Source organism: Mercenaria mercenaria, chromosome 7 (assembly GCF_021730395.1).
Source record: "Mercenaria mercenaria strain notata chromosome 7, MADL_Memer_1, whole genome shotgun sequence".
NCBI lineage: Eukaryota > Metazoa > Mollusca > Bivalvia > Venerida > Veneridae > Mercenaria > Mercenaria mercenaria.
In genome coordinates this window covers 20,169,587-20,196,677 of record NC_069367.1, presented here as the reverse complement: position 1 = coordinate 20,196,677, position 27,091 = coordinate 20,169,587, and the positions used below count along the sequence as shown (strand labels likewise).

The 27,091-nt window shown below is 33.1% G+C and overlaps 1 protein-coding gene across 5 annotated transcripts in view; it reads right to left on the bottom strand.

Annotated features, from left to right (window-relative positions):
* Positions 1-215: 215 nt before the first annotated feature.
* The window catches only part of LOC123554791 (thrombospondin-2-like), an 86,060-nt gene continuing 59,184 nt past the window's right edge, over positions 216-27,091 (bottom strand). For 2 of the 5 annotated variants that reach the window (XM_045345144.2, XM_045345143.2), the window contains exons 2-6: positions 16,025-16,088; positions 4,881-5,069; positions 3,105-3,275; positions 2,388-2,546; positions 216-2,200 (exon numbers count right to left, since the gene is read on the bottom strand). In XM_045345144.2, the coding sequence (XP_045201079.2) occupies positions 2,118-2,200; positions 2,388-2,546; positions 3,105-3,275; positions 4,881-5,069; positions 16,025-16,076 (654 nt within the window). In that variant the 5' untranslated portion in view covers positions 16,077-16,088 and the 3' untranslated portion in view covers positions 216-2,117. Of the gene's footprint in view, positions 2,201-2,387; positions 2,547-3,104; positions 3,276-4,880; positions 5,070-16,024; positions 16,089-25,581; positions 25,634-26,443; positions 26,838-27,091 lie in introns of those variants that run through there. The other 3 variants (XM_045345141.2, XM_053547727.1, XM_045345142.2) reach the window with 3 other exon arrangements.

The window sequence follows — 27,091 nt, the reverse complement described above, 5'->3', positions numbered from 1 at the left end:
GCACCCTCTGTGAAAGAGCTCTACCCTTCCAGCGAGGTTTCGAACAAATGGTTTATTCATAGACAGTTGTTTCATATATTGTCACATTGATGGAAATAAAATAAATGAAAGAGATTCAAGTGGATAGCTAATGGATTAACCCAATAAACTGACAAGCCTTTCAAAAATATATATTATGATCATAGTGTATATAACTAAAAAAAGATAAGGACATCTTGGATTTTCGACTTTAATGTAAATAAACCAATACAAAATTCTTTTTAACAGTACGGATATTGCTATAGTTTGTTACCAGTTCAGGTAAAACGTAAATTTCAGATATAATTACCTGTGTTTAATCATTTGGTTGCCATTAATTAGCGTTAACATTTGTATTTCCTTGTATACATTAAGACATAAATAAATTCAGTATAACATAATAAGCTGTAGATTATACCAATAAAAATACAAAAAAAAAAAGATACAAAACAATTTTCGTTATTCATTTGCAGATTATCTACATTTGAAAAGACATCTGACTTTAGTTTGACATTCGGTATTAACCAAATATAATGCGTTGCATTGAATAAAGAGTACTATATGTTTTTACATGATTTAGGCCTACCAGTGCTAGTAAGAACTGCATAAATAACAGAGTCATACTATATCAATTGCCTGGTTTTAGAATAATAACTATTTTGGAGACAATGAATGCCAAAAAATAAATTAGAATTAGAATTGCAGTCAGTTTAATTCCAACTTAATTTCTCATCAATATTTATAGTATTTTGTTTAAAAATGAATTCGTCATACAGAAGGGTTTGCTTCAGAAAACACCCTATGTAACATGTACATGTTTAACAGTTTAATACAATATCATAATAACCATTCTACCAGAAATACCTATGAATAACTTAATCACGTTCTTGCATAATCCTTATCAAAATGAGATAGCATAAAACGCAATCATATATAACCATGATAACGTGTTTGTTTATTTCATTCTATTATATTATTGATACAAAGGTACAAAAGGCATCACTAGACTTGGTATCATTGCGTCTAGCCGCAAAATGGCAGACTGGTTATGGAATAGCACTCTCCAAATAAGATTACTAAAGAGGTACCCGTAAGAGCCAGTTTTGCCTTAAATACAATTACGGATTCATGTAAATTATTAGTAAAAAATGAAATGGGGTGTTGTTCTTGGTGAATTAAAATTCAATGTCAGTATCAGTACCACAAGGTCACAGCTAAATTCTACAGTAACTAATAAGCCGAAAAACATCTCTCTCAAAAGATGCATGACCCCTACTTTTGTTCTTACATTCATCCGTTTTCAAAATATGACTAAACAAGGTACAAACAGGTCTGACTTTGTGTGACACACTTTGAGCATTGTACAGTTTGTACAGATTATATCTGGAATATGATTTCTTTCTTTATCAACTACAATAAATGCAAGACTACGTATACCTGCTGTTCTCTGACAATTGTCATGAGTATAGTGACACAATCACCAACCCAACATTTGACGTATCTTCATAACATTGTATATTGTCAAAGAAAACAGCTGTTTTATCACGGTCGAGTGCAATCAACTGTTATACTTTCACTTTTACCCAAACGTTTCTTATTTGTACATTTCACGTGTCCACTAAGGTAAAACGAACAGAATGTCCTGACGTTCGTAAACATCAATAAATAGTCCGTTTTCACTGGAGAACGGTTAATAACTTTACTGAAACGAACCTCCAAGTGGCATGAGTTATATCACAGATAATAAGTCTCAGTCTCGGCGTAATACACATGTATATCTAAACATCCACTGACTGATTTTCAAAGCCATTGAGAACACTTTTGTTGAAACTTTTATTCCAGCAATTGCATTCTTTTTACTGTCGATGAATAGAAACGTTACCGTTACGTAAATAACTGTATCTTTCCAGCCAATTACTTGTACTATAAAAGTATGTTATAATAATATATATAAGTATTGTTCATACGATACGTCTTTCAAAACCGGATGTCCTGTATAACCATCATCACTGAGAGTTCGCTATACATATCAAATGTTTATTTGCGTTACGTTCTAAACACAATGTACTGAGTAACACTCCCAAAGTTTGAAATGAGTATCAAGATCCTAAAAACGCCAGTGCTATAATAAATACAGTGGTCCAAAATATACGGAGAATGGAAAGATCTTTGGTCCCTGCAGCTGTAAAGATAAAAAAAACGATTATAAGCAAACACTGGAATGCAATAACGAAATAATATTTAATAATACATAAAATGGAGGAACTGTTGCATAGTTAAAACATTTGAAACTACAATATTTTAAGTATTAGATAAGTCTTCTAAAATTGTTTTCAAGAAGTATATGTTTATATTCGTAGATGTTTTACCATTGTGCCAGTTATAATAAAAGCAGTCATGTTCGTCGCTGCCGTCATGACATTGTAACGTATGATCACATCTGTTAGCTTCAGGAATGCATTGCTGTCCACTGAGGCACATAAATGTTGTCTCGTTGCATTGTTTGATATCAAAGTTTGGTGGCAAATCTGAAATATAGTACATCTGTGTATAGTTTCAAGATTAAAGGAATGTATTGTTGTCTAATTCCTCGTTATCAAAGTATATTGGAAATCTGATATATAGCACGAAAGTGTATAGTTTCAAGAAGGAGAAAATTCATTGGTGCCCCCTGTCTCGTTCGATATCAAAGTGTGGTGGCAAATCTAGACCAATTATAGTAAAGCTACGTATAGTTTGAAGATAGCAAGAACGTATTATTTCCACTACATTAGTATGTATCAGTTTGGTTGCAAATCTATAATATGGTACGTTTGTGTATTTCTTGATAGTAGGCTCAGTGTGATATGTACGGCGTCAAAGTAGAGTAATATATTTGCGTAAGAAACCCATCGTATCTCAAAGTTACAACGATTTCCTCATATCATTTAACTGATGAACTCTGAGCTTTTTTTCTCTGATATGATAAAGATCTTTAGATCTTAGAATGTCCTTTCTCGGTATTCAGCAAATTTTAGTAAAATCAACTAGAGAACAGAACATTTAAAACATTAACATAAGATATATTATAGAACATTTTATATTACCAGGACATGTCCAATCGTTGCATGTAGTTGTAGCAAAATCCTTTCCCTCACACTTCAGACCGCCATTCTGTGGTTCAGGAGCATTGCACTCTCTTTTTCTCGTAGTTGTACCACCGTCACACATCTTTGTACATTCACCCCATGGACCCCAAAATCCCCAAGAACCATCAACTGCAAATATTTAAATTAAATATAAGACTCGAATTGATCTTTTGTCCATTTAAAATTTAAACTTGCTTGTAATATATGGAATAAAAAGCCTGGCTGAGGTGGACATTATTAATATTTTTGTTAATACATTGTTCTAAATGAAGTTATAGTTTTAAGAGATTTGAAAAAAAAACCTAGAATATATTTGTGAACATACGAGTTAAAAATCATTTGTATTATGTGTCTAAGACGGTTAGTTCGTTATAATATTTTGTGTTATATTGCACCAATATTATTCAAATGTTCATAAAGCGTGAAAGAAAAGTTCGTCCCAGTCGAAAAAGTAGGTTTCAGTTACAAATGTATATCAAATGTTACTGCTATTGAAAATTGGTTAATTTCATGTTTCAGACTGTAGAAAACCCAATCTATTCTGAAAATTCAGAAAATTTCAACTTTTAACAAAAAAAAGCATTTCTTCTGTAACTGGTCCTAACGTTAACATGGTCAAACTTCAATAAGGTTTGTACAATACAAATTCAATTTATAAAATGTAAAACGAAACAAATGACTAATAAAAACAAGACATAGCATATTTATGTTGTTAAGTATTGAAGTGGACTACCCCTCACAAAATTCGACCAGAAATGCCGTTTTCTACAACGTTGCATGGAAAAAGGCAAACATTCAGCGAATAAATACATTTATCTAAACTTGCCCAGTAAGACCAAACACGTATGAAAATTTCATTTTGCCGTTTACATATCAGTAAACAACATAGCCGTTTTTGACAGTAACAAACTTTTTTCCACCCTTCCCTTTCAGTCAACATTTTTACCATATACACTTTTATGACAAACTATTCAACTTTGACTTGGCAAACACTGTGAACATCGCATACAAATGTTCAAACATGTTTTGATACTGATTTTCTGTCGCATTATCATGATCATATTAACCTTTTCTGTGTTATATTTTCAAAAGCAGACTAATACAATCAGAAAATTGAAAAATAATAAGTAGATTACAAAAACCTTTGTACTACTTGATCAAATCTTTACCAAATTTGCTACCTTTGGAAATACAACTCCTTTAGCTTTTCAGTACGTACACGTGAGCTGCTTGTTTTGTAGTTGAAACAGATTTGTATGAACTTACGTATTAGAAGATTTTACAAATGCACTTTCAATGTATTTCAAATACAATCTTTAAAACCCTTTATCGTCGTCCCTGTACCCATAGGTTATATATATATATAACTGTGATTTACTGTTATCTTTTTTTTTCCTAGGTAAAGAAGTAATTTCTACAGCATTAAGTCTTACGGAATACACCTTAAAGTTTCCAGAAATCTAACAGAGGTCAGGGAGGATATATTGATAAATCATCATCATCATCATCATCATCATCATCATAATCACCATCATCATCATCATTTTTATTATTATAATTATTATTATTATAGATTGTCTTGTATTTCCTTCTACTCATGTGTATGTATCATACACTCTACGTATCTGAAAAAATTGGGCTAAAGTTATTTTTTAGTTTAAATACGTACTTTATTGAATGAAAAAACAACACTTTCCAAGTTGATTTGTAATAATATAAATATATTTTACTTACTTGGACATGGCTTATTTGTAATGCATTCGAGTATGTCCTCGTAAATGAAATCATCTCCTTTTTTGCCGACTTTTTCTCGTAATTTCCATGTTTTCTGTCTCTTCTGTACACCATACCCGCACGTGACGCTGCACGAGGACCATTGTCCCCACTGGGTCCATTCTCCAGACAACCCCAACACGTCACTCGCTGTAATGTCAATATGTGTTTTTGCTGGTAATGTTAACCATGATTTGACATTTTTTTTTAAATTGTAGCAGTCAAAATTAAATGATAGTTGAGGAGATACATTTTATTTTCTGTAATTTCTAGAGACAAAAAAAAAGACTATCGTGCCCGTGAATAATTTTGAATGAATGCATTTTCCTTGGAGTACTTATTTCTAACAATGACTAACCCTCAGCCAACTTAGTTTACAAAGACAATTTGAAATATTATCGTTCTCGTTAGCATTATCAATTTTCTTTCTCATGGTTCCATCAATAACTGTTTTTATGGTTTATTAGATATCGTTAAAGATGAGGAACATGAAACAAAAGTGGAACAATCATGATCTTCGTTACTTGCATGTCTTAAGAAATGACTCTGCAAATTTTGCTTAAAAGATCATCTGTTAGAACGCTGAGAAATAAAATGCTTAAAGTCAACTAGAGCTACAATCAGGGTGCATGTATCACGTAACTTTTTCGCTAATATGGGGTGCCAAAAAACATGGCGGATTCCTCGATAACGGTAACATTTTCTTAAATATCTTTTCACCAACTTGTTCAAATAAAAAGAAACATAGATGAGTGCCGTTCATATGAAAATCCAACACTCGGCTGCAAGTTTTTTGTTTCAAAGTCCGCTCGTTTTCTCTAAAAGTGCAACCGCGCATCTGAAGTGAACAAATTTGAGGATGTTAAGACGGGGGACATTTCGCAAATTCTATAGATAAACTCTTTAAAAGGCCATAAAAGACTACTTTGCGACACGGATATTTGTACGAGTGTTGTCTTGACGTATACACTTTAAGAAATTACAAATTAAGAGCCTTCAATAGCTTCCGAGTCCAGATTTATCAAATTGCTAAGCAGGGGTCCGTTTTTCTTGATGCTTAGACGGGGGCGTGATTAAAAGATATATTATTGGAAGTCTTGTATTTCATTAACCTGCTTCATTTAAGTTTTTTTTTCCATGTTTATACTGCTTACTTTAAGAAAAATCTAGCTATATGTCTGGTAAACTTCAAATTGTTATGACAAATGAAAGCTTTTAGCCGGCTGTAAACTGTAAAATTTTATCTAAAGTGAACTACTTAGTACTTAATTTGACTGATTTAATTGAAAATGCATCAACTTTCATTTTATGTACTACATTTCTAACGCGATTAAAGTGTCATGTCTAGATAATTTTATAGTAACCATGTAAAGAATACTGTTAAGTTTTTGAAAAAGCATCAGTTTATGTTGAATTCTGTTTCATCCGCGTTAACTTTAATTTTTTAGGCTGAATAAAATACATTTGCGCATCTGACATTAGCGATAGTAAGTTGTCGAAAGAAATCGAAATGTATATGTTATTTCCAGATATCTTATTTTAAGACATTTTGTTCAGAATGTCCTTTTTGGTTTAAAAATATGAATTATTATTATCATTGTAGTACTAAAGCGCATTTACATTTCAAACATTTGTGTGCCAGGAATGCGGAAGGGCTTATAATTCCAAAAAAGCCTTCTGCGCCACGAAAGAGGCCACAGAAATCTTGGACATGTATAACTGCAGCGAGCGGTCTTTCCCGGTGAGACTAATAACATTATTATATTACGATCTCACATTGGCATATTTTAAGCATTGCACATTTTGTCCATCTCTTCTTACTTCTAGAAATTGGTTTGACTATAATTTGGATTACTTTACATTTTTCACAGCTGATACTGCCGTGGTTTGCAGGAGACCGTAAAGGGTGGATATTTTGGTCCTGTGTTTCAATGACCCTTAGTATGATCTGGTGCCCAACTTCTCAATCAAAGTAAATTTGAAAATCATTTCGAATTTCAAAATATGGTCATTTATGATTTACTTTTGGTCGGAAAGGTAGCGCTTTTCCCCTTTATTTTTTTTATTAATTATTGTTCTTCATTAATTTCAACTGAAGTGCATTTAGTATATTAATAAATGGGTTCAAAAGGAAAGTCTGTGACAAAAATGTATTTAAGAAAAATTCTTGTTGATACGAGTTCTTTTATTTTTGAATGTGAATTGAGGCATTACAACCTGGAATGATTGTACTCGACTGCCTTGATTGTAACCAAATTGTTTGAAATTATTGTTACCAAAAATGTTAGTTTGTTGCTAGGCACGTTTTTGTTTCGATGATATTGTTGGTAAAAATATATGTTTTTTTTTGTATCGAATAGCCTACACAGACCGCAGAATATCATTTTACTGAGCCTGTAAATGTCCCATGGCAAGTCGTTTGAATGAAGAATCGGTCTGCGATGTATACGCTTGAAACCGATTCTCATCTTTTTTGTAGATCGAAAGGGACTGAAATTGGCTTTAATTCTTTTTCAGTGCTATTAGCTTTGCAACAACTTACTAAGAAACTAGATAGTGTCAACGTTTTTGCATGCATTCATAAATGATTTTACCTTCAACTTATTAGTCTTTATTCATTTTATGAAATTTAATGCCAGTTGTATTGTGGTCAGTTTATCGAACCATCGTTCCTGGGAAGAACCGGCACCATATTCAGATCTTCTTAAAGAAAATGTCCACTTTCTTTCATAAGAGACATGGTCGGTTTCGGGCTTCGAATCACGGTCGTCTGTGAGAGAGATCTAAGAACTTGACCTCTTTATAGTATGATTAAGTATCAAAATGATCACTGCGTCTATTAAACTTGCAATGTGTTTTATGATAAATATTGGCTCTGAATTATGTTTTCTTCTGTGGTAATTCAATGGTTTAAAAAAATTCTTTAAACTTTAACCTTCGAACATTTACTATGATTTCACAACACATGTGAAGAAATTACCGGCACATACTCTGATAATTCAATACACGTATCTAAATAACATTATTAAGACTTTGAAAGTATGATAATTTATTTCATTTCAAACTGCAGTTTAGATATATATTCAAATAAAAGCCGTAAAAATAGCATACAAGATCTAAAAAGAAAAAATTTGAGATTAACATTGCTGTGCAGATTCTAAACCATTTTCAGAAGCAAAGCAAAAGCAAGAACGGTTCACATTCTTAATAATTAGAGACCTGTTTCACCTAGAGTTATCGAAAGTTAAACCAAAGAAACCAATTAACTTAAACAATGAAGACAAAACCAATGCGATAAAAAAGCCGACTTGTGGAAATGTAGTAATATTGTTAAGAAGCGTCAACTTGACACATAGGGTGTCACCCAGGTATTGAAGTACTTCCGGGTCGTTGTATCCTAGGAAGCAGTTCTTTGAAATTTGAAGTTCCCAATTTGAAGCCATCTCTACTTTGACTTGTTAAACATTTTGTGTCATTTCTGATGTCTTTAACAGTTCTTTTGTTCGTGTGTTTTTTTCAGGACTACATTTCTGGTCGGAAAGCTATTCCAGACTGGCGGCCATGACAGATGTGGGTTGGAAATCATAAAGAGTGACTGAGTACTTTGATATGTAGCAAAGAAGTTCATTGTTGATGATAGTGTTTCTTTGTGATTTATTGAATACGATCAGAAATACAGAGCTCTCAATGCTGTAAACTTTTTGTTGTGAAATTCGCCGCTGAATCCATTTACAAAAGTGTTTGTTTTACTATACAGCAAAGAAGGAGAAATTGTACCGGGCCGACACCACAGAGTGAAAGTTGGTGCATATTTCATTAAATCAGTCAAATTAAGCATTTCACTTTAGGTAAAATATGCAGTTTAAAGTCGGTAGAAAGCTTTCATTTGTCATGACTATTTTAATTTTAAGATACATATAACGGGATTATTCTATAATGAGCAGTATCAACATGGAAAAACTTCAATGAAGCGACTTTATGAAACACAAAGGACTTCAATTACCAAATCGTTGAATCATGCCCCCGTCTTAGCATTAACAAAACTGAACCCCTACTTAGCAATTACATAAATCTGGCCCCGGAAGCTATGTAAGGCTCTTATTTTGTAATTTCTTAAGGTGTATATGTCGCGAGAATATTCATACAACTATATGTGTCGCAAAGTAGTCTTTTTCGGTCTTTTAAAAGGTTAATTTATTGAATTTACGAAAATGTCCCCCGTCTTAACATCATTAACTTTGTTCACTTCAGTTGCGCGGTTGCACTTTAAGAGAAAACGAACGGACTTTGAAACAAAAAACTTGTAGCCGAGTGTTGGATTTTTATGTAAGACGGCACTCATCCATGTTTCCCTTTATTTGAACAAGTTGGTTAAAAGCTATTTTAGAAAATGTCACTTTTATCGAGGAATCCGCCATGTTTTTGGCACCCCAGATTAGCGAAAAAGTCAAGTGGTACATGCACCCTGTACAATGCGAATGAAGCGTCAGCAATTGACAATAACAATTTAAAATGCATCTTGAATTTAGGCACGGTGGTTTCTTTTTCTTCTGCATGTCTTTGGTGAATTAATCAATATAGGTTAATTTAAAGGGGCCGTTTCATAAAAATAAAAATTGAGATAACAAAATATGCAAACACAATAGGCGTACATTTGTTTCCAGATCTAGTTTCTACATGAACATAAGAAAAACAATGATTTTAAACTATTTATCTAAGAAATAATATATCCCAAACAGTAATTTGTCATTGAATAAAATCATTGTTTGAAGATTAGATGCGAAAGAATTAGGCCTAGCTCTATATCACGAGGGCGCGCGCAACCCTCGTGATATTATAATAATACAGCGGGTTCGGGGTTATTCGGCCGTTTAATTAATTCAATACCATATGGGGAACATTCTAGTTTCGATTTCGTATCTAGTGAGTCTAAATATAGATCGGACTGTCCCGCACATTTTCAGGGGTTAATTGGGGCAAAACATTGTAAGAATTGATAACCAGTCAATGCAAGAACTGTCTAGTACCGTCGTCCCATGTCGGCCGTTTTCGATGCTGGTCGGCCACACAGTCGGGTTTCACCGGCTGTGACAAAGTTTTTTTTAAAAAGACAATGCTGTTTTGATAGAAAACGTAATAATTGTTTAATGAATTAAATTAAGCACTCAAAATTCTTTTGAAACATATCTACGACATAAATTCGCGGGAACAAACACGAAGAACATGTCACATGCTGTAAATCCTTTAAAAATTAATGCCGAATCAATTTCAGAATTTAAGAATGTAGACAAAGTAACAGAAGTAGCTTGGTCAGTATCCTTAATCATTTAAGATAGTGACCATGCTCTATGTGAAACTTCTATTACTTTGTCTACATTCCTAAAATTTGAAAAATCTAATCAACAATAGACACACACAAATAATGTTAGCTGTTCGTCATTCAATTTCAACACAATTTCACACAAATGCAACACATGCCAAGTAAACTCTGGAACACCGGATTGTTGGGTTAAACGTACGTCACACTGACACAATGGCGACTTGCCTGCTTTTGATGGTGGAAAAAGGCCCCCGGGTAACTGGGTGAAGGGCAAGTGGTTGCGACCTCAACTACTTGGCCACGGAGGCCCGCGGCCGGCCCTTTGCACACTGGTTACTACCTAAATGCCGACTCGTATATAAAAGACAGAAAAATAATGAAATATTTTTTTTTCATAGAATTGGAGTTGTCCCAAAGATTAATGCGACCGGCCCTCAATACCCACAAACGTATTATTAGGCTAAATTTTCTAAGGAATTCATTTGTGTACATTTACAGATCAAAACACACAAAGTAGAAGTTATAATATGTTCTTTTCATATCTGGACAAATATGTAGATCTATAATATGAATTAAGGCACCGCGTAGCACGGGGATTTATCTTATATATATCAACTTACAAAGAAATAGTTAACACTCAAAAGAAAGTAAAAACCTCGCTCTTTAATTTACATTTAGTGTCATCATACCTCTTACAGCGAATATCATACTTTGCAAAATTTATGGGAAGCCGTGACGGTGACGTAAGTCACCGCGTTCTCGCACTGGCTCTAGGAATTTTGTTTGTTTGCACTCCTCGCAGGAACTTGATGACCTTTACACTTCCTTGCTGTTTTAAAAGTGTTTTTCAGTTGCATGTACAATTTGCATTACGAAAAAAGACATAAAAGAAGCATGTTGGCGCGGTTTACGAATTTTTGTGACTGATTCGGGGTGCACGAATAATCATGCAGACAACCAGTCTGCGGCGTGTACAAAAACCGGAACCGGAAAATATCGAAAAATTTGCCTCAGTAGGACGGATTACACCAAACCGGAAGTGACTACTCAGTGCTACATGTGAAGTAGTCCAAAATGTAGTTCCATGCTACAGATGAAATCTGGTATAATGAGTGACATGAGGAGGTGACAGTTAAATTTTTGGCTTATGTTTATTGCTTATAGTATTGAGAATAGATCTAGACAATTTTCATTGTAAATTTCTTGGAATAAGTTTTATTCTTTGCGAAAAATGTCTACCTACGCGTAACTGCTAAACGGCTGTTTTCATGGGGGCATTTTTAGAGGGTGATGTTTCTCAGAACAGATTATTTTTCTTATATTCAACATAACATGTCAATATTTTTCTATTTTTGATAAGAAGACATGTTATACTAAATGACCATATACGGTTTTCATATCACTGAAATGCTCTAAAGTGCTGAAAATGAGGTCTGAATGTTTTGTTATTAATATGAAATAAATAAGGAATTGAATTGGTAGAATGTAACCTATAAGTTGTGAAGGGGTAAACAATTAAACTTGTCTAGATGTGACTGTAAACAGGCTAGCTGGGCCAGATTATGATAGAAGATGACAATTTCAGTGCAATTTAGCAGAGAAAAAGAAGAAAAACTAAAAATGTTTCAAAATCACTGTTTTGGGTGTATCTTTTTCAAAAAATGCATATTTATTGACTAAATATTGGTATGTTTTAGGTGTCAGGGGTGAGTTTGGGTATATTTTACAGTAACAGTGTGTGATTTGAGTGCACTTTATGGTAAAACTTGATAAAATATGGCACATGGTCAGCTTTTAACGAGAATTTTCAAGAATTCTCTCCCTTAATTATTGACTGTGTTAAAGCAATTCCCTTCATATTGGATTGTCTCCCTTAGATTAGCTAAAGCCATGACCCAAGTCAATAATTCTTTGTCATGGATTTTGCATTGATCTAAAATTTTGCTTTGGGTTATACATGGAATTTAAGGTCGCATGTTACTCCATAGAAACTACAAAACATGTAGCCTTTTTTTATAAATCATGTTGTTTATAGATTCATATAGAAACATTATTCTTGTAAAGATATAAAACATTTCTAAAAAAAAAGAAACTATTATGTTAGCTTGTGATATTGCGAAATTCGTGTTGTCATGTAACAGAAAATGAAAACATTATATAATTTCTTTTCCTTTCTTTTCTTTTGAAACTCTGAATGTCGCTAAACATTGAAATCCGAGAATTATTTCATAAACGAGCTTTCCCACAAAAACTTGCATAATAGTTTTTCCTCGAGAAAAACGAAACTTGTGTGAAGATACATGTACATGTATTCCGATTTTGTTTGAATGTTCTTGTCCATATAACGGTACTTTTGTTTGACTTTCACGCCTAGAAGTTTACTCTTTAAAACGTGATAAAATAAAGTAATAAACTAAACAATACTGTATTTGACAGGCAATGGCAAAAAAAAAAAATTTTTCTTTTTAGAAAACACACATGTTAGTAAAACACGCACACATGTTTTATTAACTGGCCTTGATCCTAGGTTTTCCATAGAAATCAAAGAAAGAAAGAATCTATTAATTATGAATCAAGTTTCTGATTTTCTTATCAGCATTGGTGTATGTGTATCATTGAGATCCGAACTCATCTTTTTTTTTTTAAATTAGCTCTGATTCACCTTGTTTACTTATCTATAGTGTCTAAGTTACCGTCTTGTATAATCAATGATATACATATATCAAATATGCCATTCAGATATGTGTTTGTACTTACTATACAATGCAATCATGAAATCATATTTATCCGTGAAAACTAAAGTCTTCGGCTGTAAAGGTGGCTATTTTGCATGCTTTCCACGAACAAACTGTGACAAAAATGTAGGTCGTACTAAAGAGATAATCCTACCGTGCAAATTCACGGAAAGCACGCTATTATAATGTTTTTTTGTGTTTTTTTTTCAAGCTTGGTTTTCATTTCATTGCGCGTCTGTTAATTTCATCCTTTCTTTGCAAAGCGTGGAAACCATGCTGTGTCTTTTGTTTAAATAAATGTACACATTCTCTCCCCCACTCACCAGCTTTCAAGGAGCGCCTAATTTGCAAATTACACCATTTCATAAGAAAACTATTCCTTGGCGTAGTTTTTCTCCTGTCGTCGAATGTTTCAATATTCCAAAGATTTTAGCTTTCAGTCAGAAAAACTGTAACCTATGTTGATTCGTATTGTTCTCATAAACAGTTTGGTTAAAAATCAAAGCTCTGTTCTATTCTGTTCTGTTCATTTCTTTTCTATTTTTTGACTATGAGACAATTATGAACATTATTATTTCAAAAGACTATATTGAATCGTACGTCAATTGTTGGTATATGCAGTTCCGTAACTCGTTACATCGTTTAAGTTACATCAGAACTTTAAGAAATCCACAAGTTTTTATTTCTTGATACACTTTGAAGTTAAATGGAAGCAAGAAGCCTTTACCATATTACACTTTTAATAATACTATTGTATTGTTTATAAAGTCACGAATACCTACATATGTGATAATAAATTGTCATGCTTTGTAAAATATAATTTATTTGCCTCTAAAGTAAAAGAAATCGAAAAATTTAGTGATTTTCACTATATGTTTAATATAAGTGTGGTGATACTTTTAAACACAATTGGAAGCAAGAAGATGTTAAGTCAGAATAAATATTTTCACATCAAATTGAAGAGAAGAAATTGATGTATTCTGTCATATCTGGTAAAATATTCACAAACCAAAACACATATTTGAAATTAATCATTGAATATAAATTTCCTATATAATCTATTGCTCAAAGTAATATCAGCAGGGAAACCAATATTGAATATCGGATAATTTTCAAGGGGGACAACCTACTACGATAAGCCAGTGGAATATAATAAAAGCTGGGGATGAAAAATAAGCTCAAGCAAGGAAAGGTGGTCAAAAATAATGCTGCGACAGCTTTTTTCCAGGAAATTTGGAGCGCTAGCATACGTTACTGAAAAAGCCATAAAACCTTGAAAATTGATTGTATCAAACTGAAACTGGTATTCTTTTTCATGCATTTAGGTTACTGGTACAATTTAAGTGAAAATAACACATTTTGAGTATGAAAAATGTTTCTTTAAGGACGGATTACACCAAACCGGAAGTGACTACTCAGTGTTACATGTGAAGTAGTCCAAAATGTAGTTCCATGCTACAGATGAAATCTGGTATAATGAGTGACATGAGGAGGTGACAGTTAAATTTTTGGCTTACGTTTATTGCTTATAGTATTGAGAATAGATCTAGACAATTTTCATTGTAAATTTCTTGGAATAAGTTTTATTCTTTGCGAAAAATGTCTACCTACGCGTAACTGCTAAACGGCTGTTTCCATGGGGGCATTTTTAGAGGGTGATGTTTCTCAGAACAGATTATTTTTCTTATATTCAACATAACATGTCAATATTTTTCTATTTTTGATAAGAAGACATGTTATACTAAATGACCATATATGGTTTTCATATCATTGAAATTCTCTAAAGTGCTGAAAATGAGGTCTGAATGTTTTGTTATTAATATGAAATAAATAAGGAATTGAATTGGTAGAATGTAACCAGTAGTAACCAACAAACAACACTGCTCTTGAAAAGCATGGGAATCCAGTCTGAAATTTTCTAGCTTTTTTTTCTACCTGCAAATTGACAAGTTGATAATCAACAATAAACAAGATAATAAACAAGTTGACGAATGAATTATAAACTCGATGGATGCCAATTAACACTAATTAGAGCAAATTAAGTGGGATCTTTAATGCGTGATTTCTTCTTATTAAAACAATTATTTATACAATCAGTCATGTATATCGGTATATAACATTTTATTGTAGATATCAAAATAACATTTAAAGTACTTTTTTTCTCTTAAATGATTTTTTTTGTGCAAGTGTCCGAGTTGACAAGAATTAAAAAAATTTCGTCGGCCTTCCTCGGCCACTCTAAAAATAGATTTGAAACATCTTCAACCTCCATCAAGCGTTTACGAACATAGATTATACGATACTGATTGATAAGATTGTAAACTCGATTCCTCGAAACTACATTTTGTTTGACCTTGAAATTTTAATAAATTATACATGTCGAATGTTAAATATAAGAGTGTTTCTGCCCAGTGGCCGGTTACTGCCGACGGCCGGCCAGACCCGAACCCGCTCTACGCATCTAAACGACAAACAATGATTTTATTCATGAGCAAATCACTGTTTGAGATATATTATTTCGATTCTAACACGTTATCAAGAATTATTATGAACGTCCTTGACGGTATCTAGATCTATATCAAATATATGCCTGATTTCTGTTAATTTCTTTTCCAGCGCGCCGCTATGCCGTCTAACGCTATGACGTAATAATTGTGACGTCATAAATTGTTGAATAGTAACACACTGTTTTCAGCCTTCTTTGTTTAATTATATTATGTCACTAATACAGGTTTTCTCATGGAACGGCCGATATATAAAAAAGCTATTTAAAACGTTACCATCGTTATAAATAGGCTACGTGAACTGATATATAAATGGTGCAAAAGGATGCGTTCTCGTTAATTAAAAAGTTTTCTAGTAGATCTACAAAGTCATAAAATTTTATTCAAATAGCTCTAGTTCTTATATTTTAAGACACTGCAATATTTAGCTTTACTATAGTGTACTACTTATGGTTTTAACTATTCCCATGTTGATAAAGAGTGTGCAAAATGAGACAATAAAATATCTTGATAAATTAAAGAATATATAAAAACCCAATAGTTTACCTTGTTGAATAACTATGGCTATATGTAGGACATGGCAACCTAGCCTCATCATTCACACACAAAACTGAAAATATACAATACAACGAGTGAGCTACGTACATCTCTATATTTGGCAATAAACTGAAAAGGGAACACATATCATATAAAGGCCTTTAATTTTTATCTATAACTCTTTGATATAATGCATAGATAACTGTGGTGATAAAAAGTTATTACCAGGCCGAAATTACTTCTATTATCAGTGTTATACGCAACAATACCTTTGTTAAATAGAACACAAGCTGAATCCTTAAACAGGTACAAAAATAGGTATCATCTGTAGCATAAAGTGATAAATAGCGCTAAATGCAGTGTCACCTTTATCTATAAATGGAACTCTGGCATTTGTATTTGTCACCTGATGCAAAAAGGAAGTTGTATGAAATAGACATAAACACTCATAGGGCCATTGATTTGATGACTTATTTTATACCCCATGTGCAACGTATATTCAAATACTTATTTCCTTATGGAAGCTTTATTCGAAGGCATATATGATAGTCTAATAATTAAAAGTATCAAATAAACGCACACTCATATATAAATGCAATTATGGAAAACATGAGTGATATTTGACAGATCGTATTTATTTCCTTTTATTATATATTGATGTGACGTTTATTCTAATGTAATAATGTCCCATGTCTGGATGCTCCTATCACGTTAGAACTAAAATCTCAAGCGTTTCTTATGCAATTAGTGCAAAATCAATATAATTCCGCCAAATCCCCTTTATTGTGCGAGCTCATGTAAGTTTCTATAGGAAGTAAATAAATAATGAAAGAAATCATTAAAGCAAACAAGTATATTTCTCCTAAACAAACAGTTTCCATTCTACAAGTTTGTTTTGAAACTTATTCCGGAAATAGTCATATATGATATTGATTCGGATGCTTGAATAGTACATAAAGCTTAACAAAATAGAAACTCTTGAAGCATTTTAAAAACAGGAAAAAAAACCCAGACCAAATGTCTCATTTAATGGGAGTGGAAGAATTTGCTTAAGGAGAAAAATAACTGTGGATCTAACAATCTAATTGAAGATTTCATATATGTTATTAAATTTGATATGGGATGGAAACATTTCAAACATATTTCTTGCATACATTCTACAAGTCTACTTGATTCCCTACGTCTATTAATTTGCACCAGAGAGTGACTGAAAAACAGGATTCCAGGAAACGCAGTATTTATATCGCTAACCGTATGGTCAATCAATAAATTAAGCATAGAGGGATGTGATACTTATAAGCTGATACATGAAAAGAAAATTGTCTTTATCTAATTCGGTTAATTAAAAATATTTACAAATTTCTTCATGTTCCTGGAGATTTAACAACTCTGAAAATATTTGAATGGCAATCATGTAATGAGGTGACATACCACACATTGTCTTCCTTTAACATACTGAGAGAGGTTAAACGCAGGACGTAGATTACAAATAAAACTAACGGTCAAATAACCAGAAGAAATATTTTCTGGAAAATGAATTTGCTTAGTGTTGTTTGCTATAACAGAAACCATATATGAAAATCACAGAAACCATATATGAAAATAACACAAACAGCTATAAATAAAATCTGTGAAAAGATCCTTTGGAAACATAGAACGCTACAAAGACACGGTTTGGGTCTGTTCATGCACGCCCTCCTAGCACCGGCTGAAGTGAAATTCTATTGTAGTAAAAATTAATATTCTCCATGGACCCAAAGGACCAAAAAGTATAACAACTGATTTAAACACACGAACTAAGACAGTATTTAATGGCAGTGAACTTCAATCAGCAAAATTAATGTCATACAGAATAATAGACAAAAACGATAAAAGTCATAAACTGAAATAGTTTTAGGAAAAAAACTGAACAGTTAACAGTATATTTTTTTTCTTTTGATCCCCGTTAGTTTACATATGTTCCTAGTTTCTATAAAAGACCAAATAAAACTGAGACTGCTAGAATTGATTGTAAGTTGTGTAAATTTCAAAAAATATTCTATTATACTAAACATCCCTTAGTTATACACAAATAGGAAAAATAAACGAAAGTGACTTCATTAACAAAAAAGTTCGAATATTACAAAACTGTAAGAAAATCCATTATAGTGTCACCGAGGAATATTACAAAGCAAACAGCAAACTGATATACATGCAACAAGTTTAATGGTGACTGTATTGATTACAGAAAACGGTGTCAGCAGACAGCATGTAAAATGCCTTGGAGTCTATAAACATCAAAAGACGCTTAATTACAACAGGTTACATTTAGGTCATGGAATGAGTCGCGTTAATGTTAGTAATGCCCCCGGAATTTCTGAGAAATAAACTATACAGCTATAACTATTTACACCACTATTGTACAAACCCTCCTACATACTAAGGAAACATTGTAAACAAGTGTCAGAATGAAGTATTGTCATGCAATACAAAGTCCCCAACTGAAGGCACCTAATTTTCTCTACTGCAGTACATGTATAACATAATGAACTGATATCTGTCGATGATGTATAAACAATATTGTAGTATACTGGTTGGGAACCATTTTCCGGACACATTTTCATATTTCGGCTCCATTATTCCCTAAAAAAATATTTTACATAAATGAAGTTCATACTGCACAAACTTTAGCTCCTTCCGCATCCGATGTTGTAATCAGCATCACGTTGTGATGTAAAATATGGGTTCCATGGGGCCTCAAATGAGGTCACTAAAATAAGTTATTTTTCCCGTCAGGTAAACCAGTATCCGGACAAATATTTTGACGGTGTTTTGTTGTTAATTTGATATCAAAATAAGTAATTAAACTATTTCTACACATTTCTTTATCATTCATCTCTTCAAAATTGCACATGAAACATAGTCCGACGTTCAATAGCAGCTACGAAAGCAAACCGAGGTTGACTATAAAAAAACTCGAATTTCGTCTTATACGAATTTTTGATAATTCCAATAGATATAGAATAAAATTAGTGCAAAAATCAACAGCCCTGCATCTTACGTAACTTTTAGCGTGAAATTAAAAGTAGAACATGTTATCAGCAGACAATCATTATGCAGTTTGATTATTTCTTCCCCACTTGATACCTCGGCATGTGTGAACTATTGCGCATGCGCAATGCTATCTTCATGCCCCATTTAGACAGAAAGTTGTTTTGTAAACGCAGGTAAGTTATCATCAAAACCCCAAACATTATACAGCCTTATAAAATAGTGGTTTGTTGTAGACATGAAGAACAAACATCTAAATGATCTAGATGAAACAATTACATGAATAACAACGAAATAAAGCCGATATTACATGTGTCCGGAAACTGGTCCTGTCCGGAAAATGGTTCCCAACCAGTATATACAATATGTTATAACAAACCACTTGGATTAAAATTTGCATATATAAAAACATACAGTTGTTTTCATAATTATGGATTTTTTTGGCCGATTATAAAAAGTTATCATATAAGTAAAACAAAAATCTATATATATATAATATAAGTCCACAAGAAACTCTTGACCAGGTAGAGATAGTTCAAAATACACCTGATAATTGGATGTAACATGCATGTTGTACCAAGGAAATGTGTTCTCGATTTTTCCCTACAGCCAGTAATAATAAAGTTACAATATAATCTATTTATAGTAAAACAAAGGGATGTAATTCTAAAAACAATGGTGTCTCATGGTGGTGAACATCTGTGCCAATTTACATCAAAATCCTTCCATGCATGAAGAAGAAATGCTCCGGACAAAGTCATTCCTAAATTTGATCTTTGACCTCTAAGTGTGACTTTGACCTTAGACCTAGGGACCTGGTTCTTGCACATGACAATTCGGGTCATGGTGGTGAACATTTGTGCCAAGTTACATCAAAATCCCTCTATGCATGAAGAAGAAATGCTCCGGACAAAGTCATTCTTGTATCTGACATTTGGCCTCTTAGTTTGACCTTGACCTTAGACCTAGGGCCCGGGTTTTGCGCACGACATGTTGTCTCATCCAGGGGAATATTTGTGCAAACTGATATTTAAATCCTGTTTTGCATGACAAAGTTAAAGACCGGACAGTTAAAAAATACCGTTGACCTTTGATCTCCAACAGTGACCTTGACCTTTAAGCTAGGGTTCTGGGTTTGGACAGGATATGTCGTCTCATCATGGGGAACATTTATCCCAAGAAATATTATAATCCCTTGATGGATGACAGAGTTCTGGACCGGACAGGAAAAAAAGCACTGTTGACATTTGACCCCCAATTGTGACCTTGACCTTTGAGCCAGGGGTTCGGGATTTGCGCATAACACGTCGTCTCACCATGGGGCACATTTGTACCAAGTGATATTAAAATCCTTTAATGACTGTCAGAGTTATGGACCGGACACGAAACAGACCCTGTTCATGCCATGTTTACATTTGACTAGCTAGGGGTCTGAAAGTTGTGCATGACACATCGTCTTATAATGAGGTACATTTGTGCCAAGTATTATTAAAATCCCTTCATGGGTGGCAAAGTTATGGACAGGACAGGAAAAAAAGGCCCGTTGACTTTTGACCTCTAATTGTGATCTTGACCTTTGTGCTAGGGGTCTTGGTTTTGCGCATAACACGTCGTCTCACCATGGGGGACATTTGTGCCAAGTAATATTAAAATCCATTCAAGGATGACAAAATTATGGACCGTACACGAAATTGCGGACGGACGGACAGACGGAATGACAGAATGACGGAATGACCGGAAAACGCATTCCTATAGTCCCCGAAACTGGTTTTCAACCAGTAGGGGACTAATAAGGCAAGCTGAAAAAGAACTAGTAAAATGTCAGAAGAATAACAAAAAACTGAATGTCAACAAAACAGCAGTATACGTAAGTTAACGAGGGAAGTAAGTAAATGAGTTTTGTTGTTCATAAAATACGTTGTACAGAGGAGGAAGGGATTCAGCCAATAGAATGGGTGTGCATACTAAAGACACGTGATCTTGTGAATCTTTCCCTTATCTAATACTGAAATCCATGCGAAGTGAATGTTCATTTCAGCATTAGGATACACAAAAGTTAAAATGCAATTTACTAGCTTGTAAAGGTTATTTCCCTAATGCGTGAGAGAATTAATGGAGAACGAGAAATTATTTGCTTTCAAGTTATCTTGCAAACTCAAACATGTAATGATTTCATGTCTGAATGTGTGTTCAATATAATGTCCATTTATTATTTATCAAAGAAAGAGAAAGGATCGTAGAGCGAATTCCTATTTCTTAATACTGAATCACTGGCACCAGAACAGAAAGAAAATGCCTCTGTACATGTTATACCTTACCCCTAGGTATTCTATAAGAACCATGGTCATGAAAGGGAAAATATACTAACCCGTTTCAATCCCGCATTTCATACCTAAAGCACGCAGTCCGGTAAATGTGTACTATGGATATCAAACAAGTGGTAATTTATCTTCAATTCTAACATGATCCGATTCATTTTCTTATTAAACAAAGAAGGCAGAAAACAGTGAATTATAATACAACAAATCACTGTTCTGACGTCACAGTTATTACGTCATGGCGTCAAACGGCATAGCGGCGCGCTAGAAAAGAAACCGATTGAAAACGGGCAAATATTTAATGAATGTCGTCAAGGATGTACTTAAAAATCCTTTTAAACGTGTTAGAATCGAAATTATATATCTCATCGAGTGATTTGCTCTTGAATAAATCATTGTTTGTCGTTCAGATGCGCATTACTATATCACTCGGGCTGCGCCCTCGTGATATAATTCCTTCGCATCTGAACTCCAAACAATGATTTATTCAACGACAAATCACTGGATGAGATATATTATTTCTTAATTGTGTACCGGTCACATTTCTTCAATACTTCTTATCTTACAAAACAATGCGTAGTTTAAAGTTTATTCAACGTTACACAAATAACTTGCTTGACCTTCCCTGTTCCGTTCTAGATTACAAAACCATTCTGATTGGCTGTTGTGAAAATGTATGTCCATCGTCATTTTACTACATGTGTTCGCTAATATGTGAAAATGCAGCATAAATGTGCAAAATGAATAAAATAAACAGAACAGATGTAGACCAATGTATGATTTCAAATTAAAAATCATATAGGTCTACAAGATGAATTTCATTCATCATTTCGAGTTTTAGTGTAAAATTGTGATTTTTTTTTAAATTCTGTTTTTGTTTGTTTACGTTTCGCCTAACATGTGCACACTGCCGTGACCTCTAGACCGGATGTTCATTAGGGAAGGTCATGCAAGTTTTTTCTGTAACGTTGACGAAAGCATAAGATATGTTGATAATCTCAGCAATATGGAATATTGAGACAATGTGACTAGTGCACGTTGGAAGATAAATTATCGCTTGTTCAATATACTAGGTACCCATTCACCGAACTGCGCGTTTAAGTTGAGAAATGTACGATTGAAACGGGTTAGTGTATTTTCCCGTTCATGACCATGGTTCTTATAGAATACCTAGGGGTAAGGTATAACATGTACAGAGGCATTTTCTTTCTGTTCTGGTGCCAGTGTACTGAATACTTACGGTATCGCAATAAATGTAAAACATAAGCAATATATGTTGTGCAGCAGAAAAATCTATTTATATATCAAGTTATACAGCTTAGTAATCTATTATAATATTTTCTATTCTTATTTTTAGCTTCATGTCCAACAGAGAGATATTGTCCATAGAAATTTATAGAGAGAAGCTAAGCGGACGTCGTAAACATATAAATGGATTAGCCAACACACGATCCGTTACTTTTCCAGCCTTGCTTTTGGTACAGACAAAGATAGATGTTATATTATAAAACACTGTACTTTTCTTATCATTCGTAGCTTTTGTATTTCTATGCGTGCAATATGATAAAAACTGAAAAAAAAAAGACAATAACAAAAATTTTGTTTTAACAGAGTGTGAAGCTGCAAACTAGCTCTCTATGACGTAACTGTCGAAGATCGTTTCCAATGATCTTGTTTGGTATTTGTAGTAAATAATTACTTAAGTTGTACGCGTTGGTTGCAGAAAATAAGAATAATCCAATAAATGAAAATACGCATCAGTTATTCATTACATACTACCTCTCAACCGGGGATCTTATCAATTAAAACATTTTAGAGCGAAAGAACACCAAACTTATTACATATAAAGCACGTTTCCATACAGTTCCATGCAAAAAAAAATTAATCACGAGGTATTTCTTCACAAACACAAATGTTAGTATTTCGTCAAACTCATAAAACACATTTGAGCAATAAGTACCGGTTGTGATTCACACATGCACGTTAAACAACTTTGTTCTATTCCTTATTTCAGCTAAATATTTAGAACGACATTTCTTAACTTAATGTTCTCGGATAACATTTTCTGATGAATTGTGACATCATAGGTTATGCGGTTTGCAAAACATTTTCCTGGGAAAACGCTATGCTAAATAGAGGACATTATATAAATTACAAACGAGCTTCAACTCGTCATAATTTTTTCCGAAAGATATTTGTACGAACCTTTCTTTTCAAAACATTAATTTAGAAAGTATTTCAAAATAAGCGATAGCTATCCTTTTTTGCACCAGACAAAATGCGCGTTAACAATGTTCATAATTAGCACAACATATAAACTGACTTGCTTCCTCGGAATCTTGTCCTGCAAAACTGAATTAACGTAAATGAAAAAGTAAGTGATAAATAATCATGACATAAAATTTAAAAGCAAAACGAAAAAGAAGTTACTTCACGACTCGTTATACATTAATACTGTTTTTGCTTGTTTTCGCTTGAAATTAATGTGAAGTGCCTTTATGGATAAGTAATGTGGAAACTGTTGCTGCCGCCGAGCCCCCTTTTGTCCCGTTACATCTTCTTATCTGGTAGTGTTACTTAAATTGATATTAAGTTTACCCAGACTTATATTGTCGGTCATTACAATACCTAACAACAATACATGACCTCCCTTCTGATGTCAACAGGACATGAATCATTTGTTATCACCAGTTGTCATGTTTACTTTGTAATTAACATGCTTGTTTACGCATATTTTCATGCAGATTAATTACGTTATACAATTGTAAACTAGATCTTAAATGTTGAAGGATGTTATGGATGTTTGTTTCCTTATTTTGTGATTCGTGCATTCCATTTTTATCCGACCACCACAAACAAGCATACCATCCAAAAGTATCAATGCATTCGTGTTTTCCGTACGTGAGCCCTTGGCCATTGTAGGTCCCGTAAAAGTACGAAACATAGTTACTGGCAAGATGCAAATAATAGCAAAGCATAAATGTTGCCACGAGGCAGTATATCCTTGAGACAACACACAGAAATTTCATAATTTTAGTAATAAATTAAAGAAAAACGTTTAGCTATTCCTGTTCAGTTTCCATAAAAATGTTTCCATGCCGTCTTGAGAAGAAACGTGATTTTTATGGCTAAAAGCGAATCAAATTATACATTCACGGAGATAAGTTATTATATCAAGTCTGGTAGGTTATTATCAGCAATCCAGCAAATCTGATTTACGAAATTGCTAAAACACTCCCTCACTTTTTTTCTGTTACCAAATTGTACACGAATGATTGATTTACTCATTCGCAACGATCATTAGGCAAAGAAGTAAAGTTAATTCTGTATCGTACATTAAGATGGATGGACGAGCATGTCAAACCTCTGGCACCTACGCAACAGTGATTGGATTAGTGCTTTCCTTCAATACAACCTGACCGTTCTAGTCGGTGGCATTTTTTAAACTTGTAATTCGTTTGTACCATGTTGTTTAATTTGTCTTATTCTTCCATAATTTTGTCCGTCTATTCCCCTGAAGATTTACATGTCTATATAAAGTATTGCTGAACTCGTAAAAATAAAAATGCAGAGTGAGCGAGTTCAATGTCGATCTGATATGGTCACATGATGAGAGTTGGCGTAGACCACGTGCTATTTCAGTAAATCTATAAACAGTTTTTATTTTGTTCAAGAGAATAGAAGTTTATCAATGCCAATCTTTTTATATCGATCTAGTGTCCATGGATTATTCATGAAGAAGTTTGAGTTATTAATGATGAAAACTAAATGTAATCGTCTTTCTCACCTGAAGTGCTATGTAAAAACTTAGTTTACTTAATACGGATAGGACAAAGGGATATATCGAAAAATAAGGAAGAGTCTATGCAATATGATGAAGACTACAGAAGTGGCATGAAAAAAAATACCCTGCAGGTTAAAAGAGCACCTTCCAAGTAATCACAGGAATAAAATACGAAAATAAATACCTTAAAGCTTATTTTGTACTGAAATGCAACCGCATTTCTTTAGTTACCTTCCCTAAAATGAATTCTGACTTTTTATTTAAATTTCATAGACCTTTGATATTCAATATATATATATACGAATTATTCTAAGATCAATATAAACATTGCATTTTATAAGCAAACAGAAAACTGTTTTCTAAAGCATTTGCTTCACAAAGTTTGTCTGACAAACCTACGTATGTACCCCGGCTGAAGAATGAAAAACACTTACTTGAAATATAAAAGTGCTAAGTATATTTGTCAGCTCTGTTTTCTTGTGTTCTCTACAAATACAGATTATTGCCAAAGTATATATTTAAAATCATATAACAAGTATATAACTTTATAACACCTATATTTTGAAGATTAAAGAATGTAGAAAAAATCTAAATACATTGAATGAAAAACGGTGTAACAATAACATGGAGAGAAAGATATGCATTGTTTTTCAGTCGTATAAATGTTGGCATATAACTGACACAAAAGTTTGTTTAATTCAAGAATTTCTATTGGCAAAATGCAAATGATTCTGCTAAACACAGAACAGGTCAACAAGTATTATGCATTCATAGATCAACAATTTTTGTCAGATCCTTACGTGTAATAAATTCCAAACTACTGTATAAGAAAGGTAAAGAAAACAACAGCTAGTAAACTAAAATATTGTGAAATGTATGTGTATTATGTTGAAATTTCAATGAATCGACAGAATGACCCCCCAGGTCTTTTTAACTTTCTTCATACTTCATAGAAAAATAATTGTACATATACTGCGATTTATTTCGAATTTTTACATACCAACTTTCCTACCATTTTAAAGATAGAAAAGGCAAACTTTCATCGAAACAAAAAATATATTATTTTCATATACATGTATAGTGGTTTGCGGAACAGCAAGCACCTTTGAAACAGTCTCTGACATGTCATTAAAATTATAAAGCTTCATTGTCTTAACAGTAACTGAATTTACTTATACTCCGCATGAAATTCCGAAATGAAAATAAATTTGAGGGGAGGTTATCAAACAAAAGATCGTCTTAAAAGAAATGTTAGTATTGAACTTCTCAGTCAGAAAATATGTGTGACACTTTTACCTTTCAATTTATTCCATATACATCCACCATTTATATTACAGCGTTGTGTTGATAATAGATATGAATCTGATTTTCAAGCTGATTAATGTTCCTTTATATAAAAAGTTTTGTACATGATTTCGCAATGGTTACACAATTTACATCAACGCTGTATAAATTTAAGGTCACTCCTTTATCCGTCTCATTTTCCAGTAACACATTTCGAAACTTACTAAAAGCGGTAATATAAATGTTTCAAGTCCTTCCAAAGTATAAATCCTACCATTCATAAGCATAAAGTTTTATTCATCACTGTAATTTATTCAACCATATTATAGCATGTATAACAAGTTGGTAAATACATACGATACACTTCATTATACTGCATTGAGTAAATACTTCAGTTAAGCAGTCTTTTTTTTTATAATACACAACATTGATTCAAATAAACATGTTACGTGATTAAAGCTTTATGGTATTGAAATGATCTCTTACACGACAGGGTGTAGTATTGTTCACTAATGAAGGCATATTTTCTGTCTTATACAGAGCCACAGTCTGAGTTAAAATAACAAAGTGCATTATTTGAGTAGGTCACATATATTTCGTAAACACATTAAAGGTTCGCTAAATCCCGCTCACAAATAGATGTTACAAATAATATATTAA